Source organism: Loxodonta africana, chromosome 18 (genome assembly GCF_030014295.1).
Source record: "Loxodonta africana isolate mLoxAfr1 chromosome 18, mLoxAfr1.hap2, whole genome shotgun sequence".
NCBI classification, from domain to species: Eukaryota; Metazoa; Chordata; class Mammalia; order Proboscidea; family Elephantidae; genus Loxodonta; species Loxodonta africana.
The window spans coordinates 26,490,016-26,513,915 of NC_087359.1; the positions used below are offsets into that span (position 1 = coordinate 26,490,016).

General features: G+C 37.8%; 1 protein-coding gene across 8 annotated transcripts in view; it reads right to left on the reverse strand.

Moving 5' to 3' along the window:
• Positions 1–23,900, reverse strand: part of HELZ (helicase with zinc finger) — a 193,575-nt gene that overhangs the window by 46,945 nt on the left and 122,730 nt on the right. For all 8 annotated transcript variants that reach the window (XM_064270877.1, XM_064270875.1, XM_064270876.1 and 5 more), the window contains 6 exons: positions 14,878–14,929; positions 13,876–14,066; positions 11,915–12,122; positions 7,094–7,173; positions 940–1,510; positions 293–527 (listed from right to left, as the gene is read on the reverse strand). In XM_064270877.1, the coding sequence (XP_064126947.1) occupies positions 293–527; positions 940–1,510; positions 7,094–7,173; positions 11,915–12,122; positions 13,876–14,066; positions 14,878–14,929 (1,337 nt within the window). The remainder of the gene's footprint in view (positions 1–292; positions 528–939; positions 1,511–7,093; positions 7,174–11,914; positions 12,123–13,875; positions 14,067–14,877; positions 14,930–23,900) is intronic.

Genomic DNA, 23,900 nt, shown 5'->3' on the forward strand with positions numbered 1-23,900 from the left:
TACTTTCCATACTACTAAAGCGATGGCATGATTCTTTTGCAGAAGAGACCAAAAAGCAAGGGACCAAGTTAATTTGCATTCCGTAGATGGTCCATGCCTAGATTTGTATAAGAGTTGCTTTCAAATGAATTCTCTCTATTTTAGAGTCAGTCAAAGGAGCTTTGTAGCATATGCCTAAAAGGCCAGCATCCAGTTTCTTTGGGACAATATTCCAATTTGATGCTAAAGTAACTACATTCGACCAACTGTAGGGGTTAATGTTTCAGAAGCTATTTTGTGACTGCTTAAATACCTTGAGTACGTTGTTTCTGCTTCATCTTCGGCACTGTTGGTGAGCTTCCAGTCGGCTCTCACTGGCGGCGGATGTAATCCAATGGGCGGCTGAGGGAGATGTTGGAGGTGAGGATGGTGATGGTGTGGGTATGGAATACTGCCTTGACTGAGATAAGCATTATGCTCGTTCCACTGCTGTAACCTCGCTTGCTGCTGCCTTAATGTTTCCAGAGCTACACTCCCATGCATACGATCTACAAAAACATATGTGAAAAATTTAAAATTTTAGGCATTTCAGGTTTCAGGTTAGTTTGTATGGCCAGAATTTTCTCTGTAAAAACAAAGAAATGGCTACAATTTGGTTTTGGGAGAACGTAAATGTTTTCTAAATTTGTCAGAAACTAGAGTTAAGGTAATGATGATGAGTTTTCCTTACCCAGATAATGATGTAACCTGTCATCAGTTGGATACTTAATAGTATATATACCATTTGGAACTAGATTCTCATTATTGAACTAAATGGCTGATTTTTGTTGGCATTACTTTAATAAATGAGCCAATCCTGACCAAAATTAATATTGCACAGCACGTATTATCTGCATTGAACCACCTCTGAAATTTTTAGACTTAGCAGTGACTTTTGTGGAGAATGAAGGGAAAACTCACCTAACGCCTCCGCTATTGGCAATCCTGAGGAGTTCTCTTCAATGAAATTATTCAGATGTGAAGGAAGGATGGGGCTGGGCTGTGCAACGGTTCTCAGAGGACTGTGGGCTTCTTGCAGCATGGGTGGGGGCTGCTGTTCAGGAATCACAGCCTCCACAGGAGGAGACTGTGGTCGATGAGAAACTGCATTATTAAAAAAAGCATTGTTGGGTCCTGCCTGGTATGCAGGAGAGAGTTGAGGAGGTGGCTGCTGAGTCTGCTGATTCAATGGACTCTGCTGCTGGACTACCTGATTTGGTTGGGGTGGCATTTGATTGGGCTGCTCAGGCAAATTATTCTGCTGCTGATTTAACAAACTGTGCTGCTGCGGAATTGGAAATGGCGGTCTTGGTAGCTGGGGAAGGGAATGAAAATGGCGATTAGGGATTGCATACTGTGCGTGGGGAGCAGGAAGAGGAAGATTTATATGTCTGGGGTTGAGATTATCTTTGCGATGAAATTTGGTACTGGGATAAACACCGCCAGGACGTGATTCAGGACTTCTGTTAAGTGGATTTGATTCCAAATCAACCTAGAAAAACAAAAGAAGTCTTTTTTAACCACAGAAGATCCAAGTCCAGTGGTGCTCTACCTTTTTTCCACCCATCACACTTCTAAAGAATAGATACATTCTTATCAGTAACAGCAGGAGCACCAGGGGCCCAATCACCTACTGGCAATTAAATAAGAGGATAAATATTTTTTAAATTAAGAAAGATGAAACACACTTGGTCTCAACCCACCTGGAACAAACGAAAATGAAGAATACCAAAGATACAAGGTAATTATGAGCCCAAGAGACAGAAAGGGCCACATAAACCAGAGACCACATCAGCCTGAGACCAGAAGAACTAGATGGTGCCCAGCGACAACTGATGACTGCCCTGACAGGGAACACAACAGACAGACCCTGAGGGAGCAGAAGAGCCGTGGGATGCAGACCTCAAATTCTTGTAAAAAGGCCAGACTTAATGGTCTGACTGAGACTAGAAGGACCCCAGAGGTCATGGTCCCCAGGTCTTCTGTTAGCCCAAGATAGGAACCATTCTCAAAGCCAAGTCTTCAGACAGGGATTGGACTGGACTATGGGATAGGAAATGATACTGGTGAGGAGTAAGCTTCTTGGATAAAGTAGACACATGAGAGAGACTATGTGGGCAGCTCCTGTCTGGATGGGAGATGAGAGGACAGAGGGCGTCAGAAGCTGGCTGAATGGACACGAAAATACAGAGTGGAAAAGGAGTATGCTGTTTCATTAGGGGGGAGAGCAACTAGGAGTATACAGCAAGGTTTATATAAATTTTTGTATGAGAGACTGACTTTATTTGTAAACTTTCACTTAAAGCACAATCAAAATAAAAAAAAAGATGAAAAAGAAAAAAAACATTAAGTTTGAATTGTAACAAAAGATACTGCCATTGTATTAGCATGTCATTTTAAATTCTTTAAAAACATTACTTTTAATTTCACACTCTCTTCCTTGGAAAGATAACCCTTTATTTCCTTCTGATATAAATCATTAAAATGTGTTCTTCCCTTCTGATTTTATTGTTTTTATACATTTAATCTATTTCTCCAAATACATCCATATTAATAAAAACGAGTCATAGATCACCTTTGTATAAACAGTTTGTCAATTTTTACCATTACAAACTGACATTTTCAAGAAATATTTATTGAGAAACTTATCGAGGTACACCAAGGACACTGTGCCTCGTGCTAGGGATTTGCACACCAATAATAAGACTGAGCCTATGGTGGCATAGTGGTTAAGAGTTACAGCTGCTAACCAAAAGGTTGGCAGTTGGAATCCACCAGGCACTCCTTGGAAACCCTATGGGGCAGTACTACTCTGTCCTATGGGGTCACTATGAGTCGGAATTGACTTGAGGACAATGGGTTTGGTTTTGGTTTTTTATACCCTAAAGAGCTCAGAGCAGAGGTTGGCAAACTACAGCCCCCAGGCCAAATCTGGCCCACTGAATTTTTTAAATTAAGTTTTACTGGAACACAGCCATACTCATTCATTTACACATTGTCTATGGCTGCTTTCACACTACGATGGCAGAGGTGAGTATTCCATCAGAGATCATACAGCCCATAAAGTCTGAAGATTTACTGTTGGACCCTTCACAGAAGAAGCCTGCTAACCTGGCTTAGAGTTCAGAGAACTCGGGAGTTAGAGGTACTGTAAGAAAATGTGCCATGAGATTGTAGGGCCTGAGACAATTAAAGAAGGATTCAAAGAGGCTATGGCATTTGAGTTGAATCTTGCAGAAAAAGCTGGAATTTGCCAGGGAGGGAAGGAATTCTAGACAAAGGTAACAGCTTATACAAGATTGAGAGTGGAGAAAAAGCATGGTAGATTTGAGGAGCATAAGAAGTTTTGCATACACAGAACTATAACTTCGCTTGTTTATATTCAGTTGCCCGTACTTGACATTAGATGAAACTAAGAGCTCAATTACACAAGAATCTGAATGATTCAAATTTGAGTATAAACACTTTTTTAAAATCTTGTAAGCAGCAGTAAAGTACCAAAGGTTTTTATGCCAGAGTGTGTCGTCATCCTTTTAAAACACAGCTTGATCATAAGTGGTGGCAATGTGAAAAATGAAATACAAGGTGGAAAGAGGCAAGATTTCTTTTCCAGCTCCATCAAAACACTCTACGAACTGCTTTGGCATATCGAGCTCCTTACAAGGTTCAATGTTGAAATAGTCGCTGAGGACTCCAAAGAACCTGCCTCACCAGTGGCTCTCAAGTTAAGCATGGTGCTGACTGTTCCCAAGGAAACAGAAGAAGCAGCCTGTCTCCACACTGAAGATGGGGTACACTAATTTCTACCTAGCAACCAAGCTACTGCAACGAATGGTTGGAATGTGCCAATTGTGCCCCAAGTGCATTCTCATATCTAATCCACTGGCCCAAAAAGACTGCCATTAAATTGGGACTGGTCAATCAAGTCCTTGAGATCACCATGGTACATATAAATTGTTTAAAAAGTGAGAAGGATGATAACTCTCTCCCAGTCGTCTCAAGTGGCTTCAATGTCTACTCTTCAAATGTCTCAGAACCTGACTGAGATTCTTTATAAATTAAACATTTCCCCCTTAAATTCCCATCTTTTAAATGATTGAAACCACGTCCATCTGGGATATACTTTTCTCCAAAAGAGGCTGCCAGTATTTAATTATATGAGGGAGACCATGATTACATGTCAAGGTTGCTTGTGGCAAAGCTGCTGTTTTAATTGCCTCCTTCACTTCTGACTTTGACACTAACAGGAAGCTAGGTCTGTCTCATGAAAATTTAGACCAAGACTGTAATACTCTGCAATACTACAATGGGCTTGCCCAGTAGGCTATGAGTTGAAATTGACTCGATAGCACTTAACAACACAACAGGTAGGCTAGAGGACTGTAAGGCCTGAAAGAGCCTGCATCTACTTTTATCATAATTAGATCAGAATTAGACTACCCTCTACCATTTTTCTCCTAATACTGAGGCACTGAGTCAAGGAGCGTTAGAAATTCTTTTTTCTTGTTGTTGCTGTTCCTGGGCCTCAGGACAAAGAAGCAGGGTGGGGAAGAGAATGAAAAGTGTCTGTCAGGTTACCTAGTTTCCTAGCAGGAAGGGTTCATAACAGAAATGAACAAACAAGAACACGAGTGACACTTAATTATCTTGGTTTCCATTGCTCTGATAGCACCTAAGGCTCTTGAGGTTGACTCTGTCCCAAGCGGTTTCTGACTATCACTGCTGCTGTTACTGCTGCAATATACCACTTGTTCTCCCTCTGTGCCCCTCCCCAAATACACACTACTTCTACTTTTACTGCAGCTCCCTTCATACCCTAACAGGAAATTCCTCTGGCTGCACATTTTCACCACAGTGCCACCAGTGGGTACTGAATCCTTCCAAGTTGTAAACCCTTATAGAACATAAGCAAGTGGATATACAGAACAGCTCTCTCTTTTGGGGGCCTCCAGGATTGGTGAGAACATCCATACTGGAGAGGGTGGTACATCCCAGGGAACAATGGCGGTCCTGTGCCAGGAACTCTCCCAGGGCTGGCCTAATGGATCTCTTCACTTGTATCCTTTCTGGTTATAATAAATGCATAACTGTAAGTATAGGTAATAGTCTCCAACAATTTTGTGAGCTGTTACAGAGAACTAACAAACCCACAAGGGGTAATGGGAGTCTGATTTGGCTCAGGGTGCGCAGGCAGTCGTAAGGACAGAGTTCTAACTCATGAGGAACCAGCTTTGGGTGGCTGGGTGGCAGAGAAAGGCTGCACGGGCAGCCGGTGAAGGACAGAGTTCTTCTACCTTGTGACCTAGCCTCAGGGGGCTAGAGAGAAAAAAAGGGGCTAGTTCGTCTGAAGTGCAGAGAGTTGTGCAGACTCCTGAGCCTATGGCTGGTACCTGATGACCTGGTTCTGGGTGGCTAGGGGTATTCTGATCTAACTTCAGGTAGTTAGGGTGAAAGAGGAAGTGCCGCAGAAGAAGAGGCTAGCAATGAGGAACGGTGAAGCCCGGGTCCACTTCCAGGTAGCGACAGGTATTATGCTGATCATGCAGTTAGTGACAAAGGTGGGGTCTGCCCATCTTGCCCCTTTGGTAGGGCAGTTAGGAACAGTAGCATCACAGATACAGATTTGGAAGTCATTATGAGGGAGCAAGTCCTTAAAATCATGGGACTGGACTAGTGTATGAAAAGAAAGCATAGAAAGAAAAAGGAGATCAGACAATGACAGAACCTAGGGAAACCTCAACTTAAGGACTAGGAAGAGATAGGAAATTGGTGGACAGGAACTCATAAAAGAGATAGATCATGTTGGAGAAGGTGTGTAAAAAGTAGAAGTGTTAAAGAAATCCTAAAAAACAAGATGGTCAAGAAGACAGAAGTAGAAAATAGTGCCAAAAAAAAAAAATGAGACTACAGACTTCAGAAAAGAAGACAGAAGTAGAAAAAAGTGCCAAATACTACAAAGAAGTCAAGTAAGACTACAGACATCAGAAAACTGAAGGGTTTTCCTAAGATTTGGTGACTTGGAACTCGTTTCAGTGAAATGTTGAATCCTAATACAAGACTGCATGGGTTAAGGAGCAAATAACAGATGAGGTGAATAGGAGAAATTAGATCGTAGCTATAAAGGAGATAATGGTCAAGGAAACTGTCTTTTTATGAAACAGTTTATTGATCAACTTTAGGGTAGAAGAGACATAAAACACCTTATAGGTTGATTAGTAAGAACCAATAGCAGGAAAGAATCTGAAGATAAATGAGGAAAAGGGACAAGGTCTATGAGGCGACAGGAAGAGGAAGTATTAGTCTTAACGGGAACTCTTCCTCAGTGACTGGGGATAAAGAAGGAAGGCTGGTTGAGGATATAGAAACAGTAACATCTCAGGTGATAAATTAATGGGGTAAGATCCTGATGAACCAAGCCTAAGGCAAGGGCATCTCCTAATAATAAGGGTAGTAGAAGGTGGAAGGTAATGAGGCTTGAGGAAAACCACTGAGAAAACTGGGCAAAGGGAGCTAAGAATCTGTAAAAGGAATGTGGGGGAGCCCTGCAGGCTCAACCTAAATTAGAAAACAAGATTTTCCAGTGGTACTTATTCAACCAATGATTTGATTTTCTCTACCTGGGTTCACAAGCACTCAAGCTGAGACAGTAGATGAATGGACTCATAAAGAGGCAAAGACTTATACAGCGAGTGTGATGAAGAACAAGGGTGAGGAACTTGAGGAAGTTAAGTCTCCCTTCCTCTCCACCATACTAGCTCTTCTCATTCCGAGGTACAGATTCTTCCCAACCTGCAGCTGAGTCTTCATTTACTACTTCATCATAGAAAGTCTCTAAATTCAACTCTATGAATCAATAACAGAATTTGAGAAAAATACACTTAGCTAAATGAAGTAATGTAGCCAAAGAAAAGGTGGAGGGAAAATGGGCAACATGACCCACCAGATCCTTGGAGAACAATAAACACAAAATATATGTAAAAAAGTAGATTATTTTCTTTAAAAGCTCAGGATTCCAAGATGATCAACGAGACTAAATTCATTAGAAAAACGTATTCACTAAATGCAAGCAGCGTACCTGTTTTGGTTCTGTAGGCTTTTTCTCTGGTGTTCGAATCTTATTAATTTCAGGTCCAGGATTATTTGTGTCAGTTTTACCTAAGAAAATATTTTAAAATTCTTATAAATTTCTTTAGTGGGTGTGACATTTCCAATAACAATCCAATATTAAACAAAAACACAGAACATTTCAAACATTTTTCACCCATTATTAGGAATTTATATTACTGCTTGGGTTTTGTTCTTAAATTTTCAGAATTGCAGTTTCTCTGAAAGAAGGAAAGTTTATAAATGACACAAACTCCACAGACAAGGCAAACATTTAATAAGGGAATAACCTTAAAACATCAAATCATACCACAGGAAATTAACCCTATCTCCAAGAACTGATGGCCTCATTTTCTTAGGCCAGACATATAAAAGGCTTTGGCATTTTTGTCTACTTATACAGGCTCAATACTTTGATTGTTTACACATGTAATTAAGCAAAAATCCAAATAATGTCTCAATCCAATTTATTCTAAACTGAATAAATACATTCTGAAGGGATGTAGTTATATACTTTAAAAAAATATACTTTAAAAAGTAATAAATATCAAACTAAGTATAAGTGAGTGATAATGGTAGAATGAACAAAGTCAAGGTTAAAAAAAAAATCACAATCATACTAGACTTAAATAATGCTATTTCATGAATGTGAAAGGCCTATAATCTATAAAAGCTAACTGCTAGATATTTTAAAGTTCCTTGAATAAATCCTTGATTTGGGTTCTTATAGTTTAAAAACATTTTTATCAGAATGTCAGCAGAACTTTGTAATGTGAATTATCAAGCTTTACTACTAAACTTCAAGAGATGAAAATTATAATGTCTGAGATTAAAAATACACTGGATGGGCTTAGTTGTAGGTTAGATGTTGCAGAAGAAAAACACAGTGAACGTGAAGGCATAGTAATAGGAACTACTCAAAATGAAACACAAAAGAGAAGAAGGAATTTAAAGAATGAAAAGAATATCCATGAACTATGAGACAACTTTAAGTGACCTAATATACATGTAACTGGGATCCCCAAAGAACAGGAGGAGGGATGAGACAAAAAAAAATCTGAAAAAATAAAGGCCAATAATTTCCAAACTTGAAAAAAAACTAAAAACTCACAAATCCAAGAAGCTCAAACCCCAAACACAAGAAATATGAAGAAAAAAATACCACGGCATATCATAACCAAACTGCTCAAACCCAGTGACAAAAAGGGAATCTTAAAAGCAGCCAGGGGAAAAAAGACAGATTACATACAGAAAAACAAAGATAAGGATGACATCAGATTTCTCACTAGAAACAGTACAAGTGAGAGAACAGTGAAGTGATATCATTAAAGTATGGAAAGATAGAAACTGTCAACCAAGAATTGTAAACCCAGAAAAAATACCTTTCGAAGATGAAAGTGAAATAAAAACATTCAAAAGCTGAAAGAATTCACCACCAACAGACTCTCACTACAAGGAATGTTAAAGCAAGTCCATCAGGCAGAAGGAAAATATCAGATGGAAATACAAATACCATATTTTTAGGTATAAATAGCATGCACGTTATACTTTTTCTTGGCCAACCATGCCCTCTCCCGGGGAGCTACTTTTGCAAGTATGTTAATTTTAAAAGTTAGCATAGTGTGCTTACAAAAATACCTGCGGGTGGAGGGAGAGGCTGTCAAAAAAAATGTATAACACATGTTATTTACGTAAAAATACAGTAAAAAAAATAAAGATTACCAAAAATGGTAACTACCCATTTATGGGTACATAAGATTTTTTTGTTTTCGTATTTAAAATTCTTTAAAGAGATGTGACTTTTTACAATTGGCCTAATACTATTTTTAGAGTTTCTGCTCTACATCCTAGTTTGCTGAATAGTGACTAGAGTCTGAAAAGCTTGGGAGCAGCCATCTGAAATAAAAATTGGTCTCTATTCTCCTGGAGCAGAAGAGAAAAGGAGATCTAAGAACTGGAAACGGAAACAGACCTTAGGCCTAACTGCCTCCATGAATTACCACCTCCTTTGTCATGAGACCTGAAATAGATGGTGCCCAGCTACCATTACTGAACATTTTGATCAAGGACACAAATGATGGATCCTGATCAAAAGGAGCAAAATTGTAGAACAGAGCTTCAAATTCTTATGAAAACCAGACTTACTGGACCCATTGAGATTAGGGGAACCCTCGAATCTATGACCCTGAGATAACAGTTAAACCCTGAACCACAACTACCCCTTGAAGCCATCATTAAACCAAACAAGAGTTTCACTCAATTAGTAAAGAATGTTTGCCTTGAACACTGAGCCCTTTTAAAGAATTATCTATATGAGACCAAATGGTTAACCGTAACTCTAAAGCATAGATAATATGTTTAGGGAGCAGTGAGTCTAAGTTAATGGTGGTGAAACAACACGGATAGAGATGGTAATACTGACAACACGATATGAAGAACATAACCAATGTCATTGAACGGTAAATGTAGAAACTATTGAATGGGTGTATGTTTTGTTGAGTATATTTTCACCAAAAATAAAATAAGTGACTGTTTAAACAAAAATTATAACAATGCATTCAAGGTTTAAAGCATATATAAAAGTTAAATGTATGACAGTAGTGTAAAGGTCAGGATAGAAAAAACTGAAATAGTGTAAGGTTCTTTTACTACACATTAAGTGGTAAAATATCAATTAGAAAGTAGAATGTGAGAAGTTAAAGATATATACTATAACCTTAAGTAAACCATTAAAATAATAGAACAGTTTAGTTAATAAGCCAACAAAGAAGATAAAATGGAATCATAAAAAATACTCAATTAATCCAAAAGAGAGCAGAATAAAAGGGAAAGGAAGACAGAAAACAAATTGTACAAGTACAAATAGCAAAAGAACAGACTCAAACCTAACTACATCAATAATCACATTACATGTAAATGGCTTAAACACCCCAATTAAAAGGCATAGATTGTCACATATGATAAATCAACAGCCAACTATATACTGCCTAAAAGAAATGCATTTTAAATATAAAGACACAAATAGGTTAAAAACAAAAGGACAGAAACAAATATATCATGCTAACACTAGTCAAAATAAAGCTGAAATGGCTACACTGATATCAAGCAAAGTAGATCTCAGAGTAAAGAATATTATTGGGGAAAAATAAGGTCATTTCGTAACTATAAATGCATTGATTAATCAAGAGGATGTAACAATCCTAAACAGTTATGCATCTAAGACAAATACTAGTTATAATTTGGAGACCTCAGTACCCCTTTTTCAAGATCTTAAGAGCCAAAATTTAGAAACAACTAATAATTCTATTAACTGATGAATGGATAAACACATTATGGTAAATCCACACAATGGAATACCATTCAGTAGTAAAAATGAACTGTCACATGCAACAACATGGATGAATCTAAAAAGTATTAAGGTAAGTGAAAAAAGCTAGACACAAAAGGCTATAAAAAAAAATACATTATATTAAATCCATTTATATGACATTCTAGACTAAATGCAAAAGTATAGGGACAGAAATCAGATTAGTGGTTGCCCAGGGCTGCGGTGTTTGTTACAAGAGGGGACTGACTGCAAAGGGGCTTGAGGGAAATTTTATGAGATGATATACCTTAACATTCTATATATTTGTCAAAATTCATCAAATATACATTTAATGAGTAAATTTTTACTGTATATAAATTATACCTCAATTAAAGTTGTCAAGGGTTTCATTTTACTTGGATCCACAATCAACGCCCATGGAAGCAGCAGTCAACAAATCAAACAACACATTGCATTGGGCAAATCTGCTGCAAAAGGCCTCTTTCAAGGGTTAAAAAGCAAAGGTGTCACTTAGAGGACTAAGGTGCCCCTAACCCAAGCCATAGTATTTTCAATTGCCTCATATACATGCATGTGAAAGCTGGACAGTGAATGAGGAAGACCAAAGAATTGAAGCCTTTGAATTACGGTGTTGGCAAAGAATAATGAATGTATCACAGACTGCCAGAAGAACTAACAAATCTGTCTTGGAAGAAGTATAGCAAGAATGCTCCTTTGAAGCAAGGATGGCGAGACTTTATCTCACACACTTTGGACATGTAATCAGGAGGGACCAGTCCCTGGAGAAGGACATCATGCTTGGTAAAGTAGAGGATCAGCGAAAAAGAAGACCTCAAAGATATGGATTGACACAGTGGCTGCAACAACGGACTCAAGCATAACGATGACTGTGAAGATGGCACAGAACTGGGCAGTGTTTTACTCTGTTGTACACAGGGTCACTATGAGTTGGAACTGACTCAATGGCACCTAACATAACAAAAAATGCAGTGAGCAATTTTTTCTTATTTCTAATACTAGCAAATAAGAGACTATGATTTGTATATGAAATAACTACTTTAGACCAAGTATCTTCACAGCAGCATTAATGCTTAATACAGTATATACATATTTTGGGTCAGCAAAAATGTTTAACAGGGGAGAATTTTCTGTCTTAATTTTAAATGACTGCTATTTAAAACATTCTGAATATTAAAATTTAATATTTTTAAAAGAAATTAGTGATACCAACCATAAGTGGTAGGGTTTACCTTAGGGGACCTTTGAAATTACATGCAAATTTTGTGTCTATACACATATTTGCATCTTCTGGACAGACAATCCCTAGCTTGTATATCGGATTCCTCTCATAGAAGTTAATTATCCAAGAAAAAGTTAACAACCGTACTGTTAAAAGAACTTTAGATTTCGTTAAGACTTGGCACGTCATTCACTTAGGAAGATGTGAACAGCAAAGCAACTCACCATTCCGATTTTGCTCATGTTGATCCTTCTCCTGATGCTGATTTTGTGGCTGCCCTATGCTGACAGGTGGGTGATGTCCAAGGCCATAAGGTATAGGAGACCCTCGTCCATGTGTCTGTAATAGGTTCATATTATAGGCCATCGCTGCCTGGTGTGTAATGATTCGAGGATCAACTGCAAACCTACCCTGGTATCCTGTCCATGGTACCTAGGTTATTACAAAAAAACATATAATTACATTAAGTACATTTTAGAGACAAACTGCTCTAGTAGTTTATCAGGAAAAAGCAAACATCCACACAGATGTTCATTTTAACAAAACATATAACTACAAAGTTGATCGTAACAATTACAATTGGTAGGATTACTACTATGTCTTTAGTGTGTAAAGGAAAATGGACAATTTGTGAGGTTAGAATGAAAATGAAGATTTAAGATTGGTAATTATTCCTTGAGGCATTAAATCATTTTGTAGTTTTGAACCACTTCCCCTCAATAGGAATGTATATATGTCACGGATTACCATGAAATATACTTTTAAGTCATAACTGCATAGCTGCATAGTTTAATAGACCAAATAAGAGAACAAAAAAGGAATTTAGTCTAAGGAGTCTTAACTTAAAGAACAGGCACTCCAAATTTATAGGAACAACTGAATCACTTAATGTTCATTTACAGAGGGCAAAATTCAGGCAGGTAATCACATCACTTCATGTTTTTTATTAATTGAACTCTACCTTATGGCATAGAAACAGAAAACTTATTTATGTATGTCTAGATAATCTCTGCATATTAACAGAAAAGTGAATAAATATCATGACATCTGAGCTACTGTTCCTATAATTTTATTATAATACAACTGTTTAAAAGGCAGACTCTGGGAAATTTTATATAATGAAAGCATCTTTGACCCAGAAAAATGAAATGTAAGTCCTAGGGGACTTCCTATTTAAAGCAGATGATGTATAATGCTGCCAGGCTGTCTGGGAAGAAATAACTCAGCTAAAATCTGAAGTCTATGGGGAGTGGGCATAAATTACATATTTCATCCTGACAGTTATTCTCATTGGCTGCAGTGACTGTGAACTGTCATGACCAACACACTAAGAAGTGTTTACAGCTAGGTATTGTCCGTTTTGGGGTGTAAACAGGAGTGCCACAGATCCTTGGCAGTGGTCATCACTCCTGAAATTAGAACTTAACCACTTAAACCACTACGCCACCAGGGTTTCCATGAAATTAGAGTAGCTGCCTTAAATGAAAGAAACATTTTCTAGGTTAAAATTTCTGAATTTGGAATTATTTTAGTAAATCAGCAAGTTAAGAAAATTATCAAAATATTTTAAAATCTTAAAGGAAATAAAAATGGGCTCATATTTACTAGATGGACGGCCCCTAAAATCCATACTCTTAGAAAGGATTCAATTGTGTTTTTACGCAGTAGTAAGATTTCCTAAGGCATGGAATTTCTCAGATAAATTTAGATCCAAGAGAACTCGACTCTGCAAGCCTCTCTGTCTCCTCCAATGACCTGTATTTCTTAGGAAAGATTATTGACTTATACAAGTATAAAAGGCAAAAGCAAAAATAAAAACGTCACTTTATAAAACAAGGGGCCAATTTTCCAGCAGTGTTAACTTTTAGGCCACGTTTCCCCAATAAAAACTTTTAAAAAGAATAAGAAGGCTTCTAAATCAAACCACCCAATTTACAGATTTCTTCACAGTCACTGATATTCCAGTAATAAATTGTAAGCAACAATTCATATTTTTGATCATGCCAAAACATGAAGGTTAAAAATAAGAGTTGCTTTACAAAAAGTCTATGGGCACTGAAAAGTTTAAAAAAAAAAAAAAAAAAGGAGAGGTTGGAAGAACACTATTTGGGATGGTCACTCATTCAGGATTAAATGAAGCCAATTTTACTTTATTCAACAGAAAGTATCTCAAATAACCACTTACAGGTAAAGGCACCGACATAACTACGTTCCCTCCATAGACAGCAGGTACATAAAGAATACTTGTCCCAGTGTGAGGGTCTATTCTTTGAACGGGGCTTGGAGATTTTCCCAAATTTGGGTGAGGTCCAAGAGGGGGTGGAGGAGTATATGCTCTAATAGGATTGCCAATAAGTACAGAAGGATTGGGCTGAACTGAAAAATAAATAGAAAATAGATGCACTCAATAGCTGTACATATACATCTATACAAAAATAATTTAAATTATCCAATAGCAAAATATATTTCCCAGGTGTGTGATAACATCTCATACCCAAAGAATTACCAGTGTGGAAAAGCAATGTATATTAAAAACAATCATTTTACAATGTTCCCTAAAATTAGCTTGAGATATACAAAGTATACTTTTTATAAACTAGTATAATTTAAAATGTCCTCTCAGGAGCTACAGATTTGTTCTTTAGGAGAGAAAACCATGAACACACATATACACTCAGTAAATATTTTTCTCAAACTAGGAAAGCATATACAATTCCTCAGAATGAAGTTTTGACTTGCAACTATGCTACAGCTAAATACAAAATGAAGGTTAAGTATTTATTTTAAAAGCATAATTCTGCAACATTTGAAATCTTTAAAATAAACTGTATCTTAAAATTTGCACGACAACATTTGTAGGCTATAAATATTTTCTAGAAACTTATGTTGCATAAAAGGCTTAAGTGATTTTTCTCAAAACATCTGGATATGCAGCAAGACCTATAAAATTACCCTTTCCAGAAATGACATATCAAAGCATTCACACGACCAGACGTGTTGAATAAAAGAGTTAATTAAGTGAGGTTCCAAGGTGTCTGTCTCTGTGTGTGTGTGTGTGTGTGTGTGACTCTCTCCCCAACCTCCTCCTCTTTGGTGATTTTGGGGCACACTTCTCTATGGCACTAGTTTTTTTAGTTTTTCTCATATCATGTAAGCAAAATTTCATAGGGCTAATTTTTCCACTTACCAATTCCATCATTCTGAAAATGATCATTCTGGGTATGATGAAGGACTTTCGCCTTTGAAGAAAAAAAGCAAACACATATTGACTTAAGCATGTTTAACTAGAGAACAATAACTGTTTTCTCAATCATATGCAAATTTAATGTACATAGCAACAATTAAAATTTTGAGACTGTGAGTCTATAATTAACAACCACCAGACTCCTCTGAGAAGTGCTTGTGGTGCTGTGGTTAAAGCACTCAGCTGTTAACCCAAAGGTTGGCGGTTCGTATCCACCAGCCGCTCCTCGGGAGAAAGATGTGGCAGTCTGCTTCCATAAAGATTTACAGCCTTGGAAACCATATGGGGCAGTTCTACATTGTTCTGTAGTAGGGTTTGCTATGAGTTGGAATTGACTCGATGGCAATGGGTTTGGTTTTTTGGTGACTACTTTGAGTCAACTTTCTTTTTAAACATTAGATATTGGTCAACTCAAATCACATTGCTGGGCCTCATGTTTTTTCAGCATCACATTGAGGCTACACAAAAAAAATTTTTTTAATGAATTTTCTTTTTAAAAGGAAATATACAATTAATATGAAACCTAAATTCTGTATAGAATGGCAAAACAAAAAAAGTTGGTTTTTCAAGGGAAAAAAATCAGGTCTTCGATTCTTGAGGATAAGAACCTTTACAACAATAACACAAATATAAACTTGGTTTGGGGTTTACGATAATTTGATTATGATTCATTTTATCTTAAAAGTATAAATTTAGTGAAGGAACAAAGAGAGACACTGTCATAATCTGCTTGAGAGAATGTAGAAATTTTCTAGAAAGAAATTTGGTAATACATATTAAAAACATCAAAAATGTACGTACACCTTAATGAAACAATCATGGATTTAATGAAATAATCAGATTTGGGCACACATGTTCATCACAGCAATGTTTATACATGTCATAAATGTTAACAATCTAAATGTCCACCAATGGAGAAGTTAGTATATAAACAATAGTAGATTTATATAATGGTATACTAGTGCACCATGAAAACTGATGACATTGCTCAACATCATTAGTCATTATAGAAACGCCTATCAAAACTACAATGAAATACCACTTCATACCCACAAGGATGGTTACTACAAGAAAAATAGAAAATAACAAGTGAAGAAAATAGAGTCCTCATCACTGTTGGTGGGAACGTAAAATGGTGCACAGCCACTGTATAAAACGGTTTGGCAGTTCCTCAAAAAATTAAATAATTACCACATGATCCAGCAATTTCACTCCTAGGTATATACCCGGAAGACTTGAAAGCAAGGTCCCAAATAGATACTTATATTTATTTACACAACCCAAAAAGTAGAAATGACTCAAAATGCAGCATACCTATACAATGGAGTTTTATTCAGCCTTAAAGAGAAATGATGTTCTCATACATGCTACGACATGGATGAGCCCTGAAAATGTTAACGCTGAGTGAAGTAAGTCAGACACAAAAGGACAAATATTGTATGACCTCGCCTATATGAAATTATCTAGAATAAGGAAATGCTAGAGACAAAATTCATTAGTGGTTTCAAGGTGCTGAGGAGAGGGAGACCCCGAAACCATCAAACCCCTTGCCACTGAGTCAATTCTGGCTCATAACGGCCCTATAGGACAGGGTAGAAGTGCCCCCATAGGGTTTCCAAAGCTGTACTCCCTGTGGATGTGGACTGCCACATCTCTCTCCCACAAAGCAGCTGGTAGGTTCTAAGCATCAACCCTTCGGTTAGCAGTCAACCACTTCCTTCAACACTACACTACCAGGGCTCCTGGGGGCGGGGGGCGGGGGGAATAGGGAGTTATTGCTTAAGAGGCACTGAGCTTCTGTTTAGGGTGATGGGAAACATTTGGAAACAGTGATGATGGTTGCAGAACATGGAGAATGTAATTAATGTCACTGAATTGTACACTTATAAATGGTTAAAATGGCAAAAATGTACATTTTACCACAATAAAATTTTTTAAAAAACAACAAACTGAGGCGGAAATAATTATTTGAAGACACAGTGGCTGATCATTTTCCACAACTGATGAAACCAAGCTCTATGTAACCAAGGCAGGATAATAGAAAAACAATTATGTTTAGGCACATTTTGGGAAAAGTGATAAAAATTAGTTCCTGGGTGGCACAAATGGCTAACATGCTAGGCTGCCAACCAAAAGGCTGCAAGTTCATGTCCGTCCAGAGGTACGTCAGAAGACAGGCCGGCTCATCTATTTCTGAAAAATCAGCGTTGAGAACCCAGTGAAACACAGTTTACCACACGGGGTTGCCAGGAGAGGGGGTTCACTCAACAGCACCTGGTACGGCTTTTTTTGTTTGGTAAAAATTAAACACTATATATATATATACATATATATATATACATATATATATACATATATATATATACATATATATATATACATATATATATATATATATATACATATATATATATATATACATATATATATATAAACAGCTGCAGAGGGGAGGGGAAGGATTCACCCGTTTCAAAGAAGTAGCAGTAAGATGAACAATGACTTCTCAATAAAAACGATGGAAGGCAGAGGCAATGAAGTGACATTCAAAATGCTACAACTGCCAGCTATACCCAGAAAAAAAAAATTCTATAACCAGAAAAATATCCTTCAAAAGTGATAGTGAACTTCCTTCCCTTTCTGGTCCAGGGCAGAGGGTATGTTCTCTAAGACCAGGGCTGAGAACCCACCCAGGGACTAATCAGCATGTCACCAGGGCTAAGGCCAGGGGCTCAACTTGGATTGAGGCTGGGCTTCTACCAAGTATATTCACCAGGGCTGGAGACTCAATCAGCATATCTGGCAAGACCAGGACCAATAAGGTAGTCATGTGGTAGGAGCCATCAAGGCCCAGGCCAAGGAGATGACCCCATGGTCAAAAGATTTATCACACAGGGACTAAGGGATATTGAATAAATAGGTAAACGCATTAAGATAAACTCTCAATATATTTTTCTTTCTCACTATCAGTGAAGGGAATTATCAATATGGAAAGTAGAAAGGCCAGAATCAGTCCTATAGTATTAGATCAGAAATAGAGATATCAGTGTGACCTAACAGTTTTAGATTAGGTAGATAAATATGGCAACAGATAAAGACGTATGTATAGGTATCAAAACAAAAACAAAAACAAAAACCAAACCCATTGCCATCAAGTCAATTCTGACTCAAAGCAACCCTATAGGACGGAGTAGGACTGCCCCATAAGAGTTTCCAAGGAGCACCTGGTGGACTCGAACTGCTGACCTTTTGGTTAGGAGCTGTAGCACTTAACTACTATGCCACCAAGGTTTCCTGTATAGGTATATAAATACATTATTTCCTAGGTCAGACTTCTGAAAGGGCATAGAAGCTTGATGCCCCACTAGCAATGAGCATGCCTAGTACCTAGATCTTGGTTTCTAAATATGATTTTTCCACCAAAATGAACCAAGGCTCCTTGATGAAATCATTGATGCTAAGACTGGGGCAGGAAAAGTTTAAGAGGGATTTGGAATATTTTGTTGTGCTAAAATTTAAGGATTGACCAAAGAATGATGGAGGCATGTCAAAAGGAAACAGGAGCCAACAGGGTACCCAGTGGCCAAATCTGGGACAATCTGGACATCAAAATAAATAATGAAACAGTGGATTAGAACCAATTGAGAATAATAGGAATACATGATGCCATACTGAAACAAATAAATAAACAGAGAAGGGAAAGCTCTCCCTTATCATAGAATTTCAACTAATAAATGTAAAAGAAATGATTGAATAATGAGTAGTTGGCAACTATCGCAGTAATAATCAGCTCAGTATGGAATCACTAATGGAGGCCAAAATCAGTAAATAAATATTTAAAAAACAGGATATTTACACAGTCTCAAAGTTGCTCTCCTGAGAATACTTATTATTTATTATTGGCTTTAGAGAAACTTAACAAATACAATCTTTGCCAAGTGATAGAATGCAACATTCCAGTAAACGGATAAATCAACATCAGTGCCTCCTGATGATGCATGTAGAAAAGTACAGCTTCACTTCCACAGTATTCCTACCAAAATTCATGACCTAAATTTAATCATGATACAGTCATATATTCATATAATGAAATGATACACAAAATGTGAATGAATAATCCACCGTTACATAAACAACATGGATAAATATCACAAACATAACGTTCAGTAAAAGAAGCCAGGCACAAAAGAACACATACTTTTTTGTTGTTAGATGTCACTGAGTCAGTTCTGACTCATAGCAACCCTACGTACAACAGACGAAACACTGCCTAGTCCTGCATCATCCTCACAATCATTGTTATGCTTGAGCCCATTGTTGCAGCCACTGTGTCAACTATCCCATTGGGGGTCATCTTCTTTTTCGCTGACTGTCTATTTTACCAAACATGATGTCCCTCTTCAGGAGCTAGTCCCTCCTGATAACATGTCCAAAGTATGTGAGACAAAGTCTCACCATCCTTGCTTCTCAGAAGCATTCTGGCTATACTTCTTCCCAGACAGATTTGTTTGTTCTTCTGGCAGTCCATGGTGTATTCAATATTCTTCACCAACACCACATTTCAAAGGCATCAATTCTTCTTTGGTCTTCTTTATTCACTGTCTAGCTTTTGCATGCACATGAAGCCATTGCAGATACCATGGCTTGGGTCAGGCACACCTTAGTCCTTAAAGTGACATCTTTGCTTTTGAACACTCTAAAGTCTGTTGTCGTTCTTTTGCAACTGGATATGCCCAATGCAATGCATAGTTTGATTTTCTTGACTGCTGCTTCCATAGGTGTTGATTGTGGATCCAAGTGAAATGAAATCCTTGACAACTTCAATCTTTTCTCCATTTATCATGATGTTGCTTACTGGTCCAGTTGTGAGGAGTTCTGCTTCCTTTACATTGAGGTGTAATCCATACTGAAGGCTGTGGTCTTTCATTTTCATCAGTAAGTGCTTCAAGTCCTCTTCACTTTCAGCAAGCAAGGCTGTGTCATCTGCATATCGCAGGTTGTCAATGACTCTTCCTTCCAATCCTGGTGCTGTGTTTTTCTTCATATAGACCAGCTTCTCGGATCATTTGCTCAGCATACAGATTAAAGAAGTATGGTAAAAGGATACAACCCTGAGGCATGCCTTTCCTGCTTTTAAACCACGCAGCATCCCTCTTGGTCTATGCACAGGTTCCACATGAGCACAATTAAGTGTTCTGGAATTCCCATTCTTTGAAATGTTAATCATAATTTGTTAAGATCCACACAGCTGAATGCCTTTGCATAGTCAATAAAACACATGTAAACATTTTTCTGGTACTTTCTGCTTTCAGCCTGGATCTATCTGACATCAGCAATGATATCCCTCATTCCATGTCCTCTTCTGAATCTGGCTTGAACTTCTGGCAGCTCCTTGTCAACGTACTGCTGCAACCACTTTTGAATGATCTTCAGCAAAATTTTATGTGCGTGTGATATCAATGATATTGTTCGATAATATCCACATTCTGTTGGATCACTTTTCTTTGGAATGGGCACACATATGAATCTCTTCCAGTCAACTGGCCAGGCAGCTGTCTTTCAAATTTTTTGTCATAGCTGAGTGAGCACTTCCAGCGCTGTATCTGTTTGTTGAAACATTTTAAGTGGTATTCTGTCAATTCCCGGAGGATTGTTTTTTACGAATTCCTTCAGCACAGCTTGGACTTCTTCCTTCAGTACCATCAGTTCTTGATCATACGCTACCTCCTGAAATGCTCAAACATCAATCAATTCTTTTTGGTATAGTGACTCTGTGTATTCCTCCCATCTTCTTTTAATGCTTCCTGTGTCATTTAATATCTTCCTCGTAGAATCCTTTGATATTGTAACTTCAAGCTTGAATTCTTTTCTTCATTTCTTTCAGCTTGAGAAATGCCAAGTGTCTTCTTCCCTTTTGGTTTTCTAACTCCAGGTCTTTGCAGATGTCATTATGATACTTTGTCTTCTTGAGCTGCCGTTTAAAATCTTCTGTTCAGCTCTTTTACTTCATCATTTCTTCCATTTGCTTTAGCTACTATATGTTCAAAAGCAAGGTTCAGAGTCTCTTCTGACATTCATTTTGGTCTTCTCTTTCTTTCCCGTCTCTTTAATGATCTCTTGCTTTCTTTATGTATGATGTTCTTGATGTCATTCCACAACTCATCTGGTCTTCAGTCATTACTGTTCAATGCATCAAATCTATTCTTGAGGTGGTCTCTAAATTTAGGCTCTCATAGACTTGTTTTAATTTTCTCAATTGCTAACTAGAGGAAGTATAAGAAGAACATGTCTTACTGTCACCCAAAATTTTAAAAAAAGAGAGATAACAATGATACATTATATTCTTTCATTTTAAAATGTACACTGGAATACAAATTAATGATACCAGTAATGGAAAGTAAAAAGTGTATGGCTGACGGTTTACCTTACAAATAACATCCACCTTAATGCAATAGGATTTCTCAGGTATTATAAATTATTATGAGCCAGATTTACCAGTAAGAAGGGAAAAAATATCTCCCTGGGGGAAGAAATATAGTGGAGAAGGAATGACTCTGGAGATGAGAAGATCTGAGTCTGAATCCCAACTTCACCATTTACTGGCTATTAACCTTGGGCAAGTCACCTCATCTCCTTGAGACTCAGCTTCCTCACTTTTACATTGTGCACAAATCATTGCACCTATCTGGTGGGGCTGCTGTACAGACTGAGATAAGGTATGTCAAATGTCAAGTGCCTAGTACAAAAGTCAGGCACTTAGTAAGCACTAAACAAAGGTAATACTTATTAATTTTAGTGAAAGTTTAAAACTGATATATACTGGTGGGCCTACTCACAGAATACACATAAGAACTACTTATTAAACCAGAACACATCATAAAAATAAGAGATAAAGGAGGCTTGAGAGGATGGTGGCAGCTGTGTATGACCACAGTAAGGTATAGATGTTGGTGCACACAGCTGAAAGGAAGAAACTATTGCCTGGTGCAATGGGTAAAGTGACAAAATTTTTTTTAAAAGACTGATCAAAAAATAAAAATAACATTTAATAATCAGGAGTGTTCCCTTTTTTCACATTTTTAGGCTGCATATCTCATCAGAACTTATTTAGGAATTTAAAATGTAAACATTCTTATATGTAGTGAGAACATGATACTTTTATGAGGAAATCTGATTCTGCATTCCTAGTCTTAAAAAGTAACTTCAGAATTGTGAAAGCAAATTGTAAAAACTGTATTGCATACACGCTCTCAACTTTCTTCTCTTTCTCCCTCAAACAGCCAGTGTTCTTTTCCCTCCAAGACTTCTGAATTTTTGGACTTCAAAAAAAAGTCTTTCTCTTTCCATTGGCAAATGTAACACGCACTAAACCAACAGAGAAAACCTGCACATTATGCAACTTACCCTTAGACGCACAGATTTATTATTTGTAATTACAGCTGAAAACCAAAGAGGGGATAATGTCTCAAGCAGGAAAAAAAATTCATCTTGACCAGTGAAAAATATGGTGAGGACTCATTCTTCTACTTACCTGTTAGCAACTTTTAAGTATTCAGATCAGCACTGAACACTGAAGGTCTGAGGTCAACTGGTTAGTTAAGAGCGAGCAAGGGCAGTTAAGATCTAACTCGAAAAAAGTCAGAAAGATAACAGACAAAAAGAATCATTACTGGTCTATTAATGAGAAGAGAACACTCACAGTGATTGGCATTGGTTATTTAAAAAACTGAGAAACAGAAAAGGGATAAGAAAAGCTGGCAGAAGAAAGGGGAAAAAGTGAAAAGGAAAAAATGGCAAACATCAGAGACGGCAGAAGTAGGTGGAAAGATCAGAAGCATGAGCAATTAGAAGTGACAACAAGAGCTGCCAGCGGCAGATGCGCTGACAGAAGAAAGGAGAGCCAGTTACACCGACAGGTCCCAGAGGATAACAAGCTGTTTAGATTTCTCAGCCTCCAAATGTATCACAGTAACTTGCTAACAACCCATCAACCAGGGGCAATTGTGCAGCATGTGGAGAAAACAGATCGATTTAGACAAAGAGTGTGGTAGGCAGAATGGCATGCCAAAAATGTCCCCGCCCTAATCTCTAGAACCCGTGAATATGCTCTATCACGTGGCAAAAGGGACTCTGCTGATGAAAGTCAGGTTATGGACCTTAACAGGGAAGATTATCCTGGATAATCTGGCTAGGCCCAATATAATCACAGGAGCTTTAAAAGCAGAGAAATCTCTCTGGCTGGAGTCAGACATATGTGGGGGAAGAATGAAGAGATGTGGTAGGAGGGGAAGACTGACAGATTCTAAGCAAGAGAAGGATTCGGTGTGCTGTTGCTGATTCTGAGATGTAGGGGCCATGTGTGAGGACTGGAGAGAGCCCTCTAGGCGCTAAGGATGTCCCTCAGCTGACAACTGGCAAGAAAAAGGGGAACTTCATTCCTATCATCACCAGGAGCTGGATTCTGCCAAAAACCTGCACGAGCTGTAAGGAGATTCTTCCCAGAGCCTCCAGATAAGAGCCCAACCGGCCAACACCTTGATTTGGGCTTTGTGAAACCCAGCGGAGAGAAACCAGCCAAGCCAATAGGATTTCTGACCTATGGAACTGTGATATAATATGCATTGTTCCAAGCCCCTAGGTTTGTGCTAATTTGTTACAGCAAAAATAGGAAACTAATACAAAAAGTAAGCCAGTCTAGGGTAACCCTGTACTATAATGTTGGAACATGCCAAACAATATCCGTTAGCAGTCTGGGTGCTATGTGGTATGCTAAATGAAAAAGCAAATTGGTGTCTATCACTTCAAAGGGAAGTGGCATGCCTGCAAGAGTAATTCAGCACTGCGTACAGTTCAATATAGGATACTATCCTCTAGTGTTTTTGGACTTAGCATGTAGAGCAGTAAGCATACTTGGTCTATACAAAAGATATATGTTTGGTAGCTTATAAATAATAGTAACAGTAAGCTAC